This window comes from Scyliorhinus canicula, chromosome 6 (assembly GCF_902713615.1).
Source record: "Scyliorhinus canicula chromosome 6, sScyCan1.1, whole genome shotgun sequence".
In the NCBI taxonomy this organism is placed as follows: Eukaryota; Metazoa; Chordata; class Chondrichthyes; order Carcharhiniformes; family Scyliorhinidae; genus Scyliorhinus; species Scyliorhinus canicula.
In genome coordinates, this window is record NC_052151.1 from 12,210,155 (window position 1) to 12,213,647 (window position 3,493).

Sequence of the window (3,493 nt, forward strand, 5' to 3'; positions counted from 1 at the left end):
TTGGAGGGCCGAAGGGTCTGTTCCAATGCTGTATTTTTCTTTGTTCTTCAGAGCTTTGACCTTGATAACAGTGCTGGTTGGCCCTGGCATGATCCCAGATGATCTTCCTTGGGATATTTTACTCTATTTAAGGTGTACTTTGAATTGATATTGAAGTGGTGTGAGAAAATTCCTGTCTGCTACCCAGATCAGTGGAGCCGAATAGCCACTTTGTGTTTTAAATTAGATGTAAATCTGTTCAAATTTCTTTCAAATATGATGCTGTATATAATAAAACAACTTTTATCCAGCTGAATTGGGTGTGAAATGAATGATTTTCCTTCTGAAGCATTTTGTTTTTTTAGCCTCATTGGAGCTGCTTTCATTGTGTCCGATTGAAAACGAAAGGGGGCGAGAGAGACAAAAGAGAGAAGCGGCCATCTTGCCGTGGAGTCATTCAAATGAGGCAATTTCCGCTCTCGGCTTCCTCTTTGTCTGTTGGTGTGGAGTGAGCGGCGCCATTCTCAACTCCTGCAGCTTCACTCACTCAAGTGCGTAGCAAACCCGCCACCATGACTGAAGAAGCAAAGTTGTTCGTCGGCGGCCTCAACTTCGACACCGACGAGCAGGGCCTGGAGGATGTTTTCTCCAAGTACGGGCAGATCGCTGAGGTGAGAGTGATTAAAGACAAAGACACCATGACGTCCCGCGGTTTCGGCTTCATCACTTTCGAGAACCCCGACGACGCCAGGGACGCGCTGCAGGCGATGAACGGAAAATCCCTGGACGGGCGGCAGATCCGGGTGGGCCACGCCGAGAAAAAGTCGGGCGGCGGCCGCGGGTACGGAGGAAGCCGGGGCGGCGGCGGCTACAGCGGCAGCAGGAGAGGCGGCGGCGGCTACTGGGATAGGGACCGGAGCAGCGGCTATAGCGGCGGAAGCCGGTACGAGTCTGGAGACCGGGATAGCTATTCGGGTGGGTACAAGGGCCAAGGTGGATACTACTCTGGTAGTGGTGGCAGTTATGGAAACCGCTCGTACAGGGACTATGAGTGATCAAATATAGAGAAGCATTTCTGCCAGATTCAGGATCAACCTCCCACCTTGTTCATATAAAATGGCTCTTGGAACCGCAGAAAGCAGTATCTGATGAAATTTGATTTGCCTGTTATGTTAAAATGCTAGAAAACCATTTTCACCATTGTCATGATTAATCTTGTTACCTGTTGTTTAGTCTGGAGTACTGCTTTATGTCGGGGCTTTGGACTCTGAACCTCAAATACCATGTCGTTTTCTATATTCTTTTAAAAATAAGACCGTTGGTCATTCGGACGTTATCCTGGCGGCTTAAATCGCCACTGAGTCTCCTTTTGTCAGCTCCTTTTGGAATTTGTCGAAATCGTTTTGCTTTCTGGTGAGATTTTTCCACAATTCCATGCGGTGCAAAGAATGAAAGAGCGGAAAAGCTTCACTCCCACTGTCTGGTTGCTTCTTATACAAAATCTGATCTTTGGAAACCCGGACTGCCATTCTTAACAAGACTGGTCTCAGAATACCAGCACTCGAGTTATTTTTCTTTCAATCGACCGATTTTCGTTCAATCTGTTATGTCCGGTTCTTGACTCGAGTAACTCGTTATGAGGATTGGACATTTATTTTTAAAAATTTAGCCTTGTGGCTTTTAATGAATTTAAATGTCTTCACTTGGAAAATTGGCATGGAACATCTAGGAATTTTTTTTTACGGGGGGAGCATCTTGAGTTGAATGTTGCCAGCAATGTGCCCGATTACTTGAGTCATTTTCCTTGCCACTGAAAAGTAATGAAAGATCTCCTCTGCAACAGCTTTTTCATGTAACTTATTGCAAGACTCTTTCAAAGCAAACTGATGGTCTTTGTTTTAAAACTCATTTATTGAAAACTGTACTGATTTTAAAAAATCAATTGTCATTTGTTGTACTTTCATCAGCTGGCATAGTCCTTTGAACAGAACATTGCCACTTTGGAGACAAATCCTTTTGCCAGTGGATGTATCTGAATAAAATGCAGCTTCAGGAACACTCGTGACTTGTCTTTGTTCTAAATCATACAAATTCCTTCCAAGGATCGTCCAGAGTTGGTCCTTTTATTCCAAACTTGTCTCCTCCCATTATTAGTTTTCTCTTGTGTAAATGCTGAAGATTTTGTGGTGCTTCTCAAGAAAACTGCAAGGACTAAGGTAAAAACATTGGATATATATATCTCAAATATGCTTTATGTGCACAACACAGTAATTACTGTAGTTATTGTAAAATTATTTACTAAAATCCCATATTTTAAAATTGTAGGTGTAAAAGGATTGACTAACATCTAGGTATCAAAAATCCAGCCCTTAAACTTATGCCTGTATTCTTTACAAATATGCTTATACTACCCACTTTGTGGTTTCCATTCTATCATTTGAGTTCATGTGTGAGTGAGCTTGAAAAGTGTGTTGGCACGATGTTTGGCTGTAATAATGATTTCAACCACTGTGATAAGAAAAGTAGTTGTGGCTAAATAGAAATCAGGTGAAAACTCCAACCAGCCTCCCATTTTCCACGCTTAAGTGAGCCAGCTCATACATAACTCCACTAACAGTATCGTGATGCATCAAGTCCTGTTTACCCATTGTCCATGTTCTTGATGTTCTACATTGGCCCCCAGTTCATCAGCAACTTGATCATAAAATTCTCGTCCTCATGTTCAAATCACTCCAGGCCTCTCCTCTCTGAAGCCTCTTACAGCTCTGAGAACTCCTCCAATTTTGGCCTCCGTCTGCTTCCATCACTTGGGGATTGGCAGCTGCATCATTGCCCATTTGGACCCCATGCTTTTGAATTTCATCCAAGACATGCTTTAAAATCTTCCTTTCTTTTTTTCCCTTGGGCTTGGTGCTGTAGATATACATTTGTTCATGGCATGTGGGCGTCGCAAGCTGTATCAGCATTTATTGCCCATCCCTAATAACTGCCCCCTCAAGAGTAAACAGTGAACCACCTGCTGTGGGTCTGGAGTCACATGTAGACCAGACCAGGTAAGGATGGCAGATTTCCTTCCCTGAAGGATATTAGTGAACCAGATGGATTTTTACGACAATGGTTTCACGGTCATTTTTAATTCCAGATATTTATTTAATTCAAAATTCACCGTCTGCATTGGTGAGATTCAAACCTGGGTCCCCAGAGCTTTACTCTGGGTCGCTGGTTTACTAGTCCAGTGACAATCCCACTATGCCACCTCCTCCCCACGCAGAATAGTTAAAATCGTCTGGGTCAGATATTTGTAGTGCCTCATGAATATCAAATTGTATGAGGTTGGAAACTCACATAATCTCTACAGGAGAAAGGCATTCGGCCCATTGAGTCTGCACTGACCTGCCGAAGAGCACTCTACCTAGGCCTGTAAAATTCTGCATCCATCATAGCCAATCCACCTAACATGCGCGTTTTTGGATTGTGTGATGAAACCGACACAGACATGAGGAGAACATTCAAA

General features: G+C 43.4%; 1 protein-coding gene across 1 annotated transcript; it reads left to right on the forward strand.

The window, feature by feature from the left end:
* The first annotated feature begins 404 nt into the window (after nucleotides 1-404).
* Nucleotides 405-2,035, forward strand: LOC119966988 (cold-inducible RNA-binding protein B-like). The gene has a single exon (XM_038798965.1). It carries the CDS (start codon nucleotides 552-554, stop codon nucleotides 1,032-1,034), a length of 483 nt encoding a protein of 160 aa, XP_038654893.1. The 5' UTR covers nucleotides 405-551; the 3' UTR covers nucleotides 1,035-2,035.
* Nucleotides 2,036-3,493: the final 1,458 nt, after the last annotated feature.

Excerpts from the sequence above, each read along its gene's own strand:
- LOC119966988 (XM_038798965.1), top strand. The coding sequence starts at position 552 with ATGACTGAAGAAGCAAAGTTGTTCGTCGGCGGCCTCAACTTCGACACC.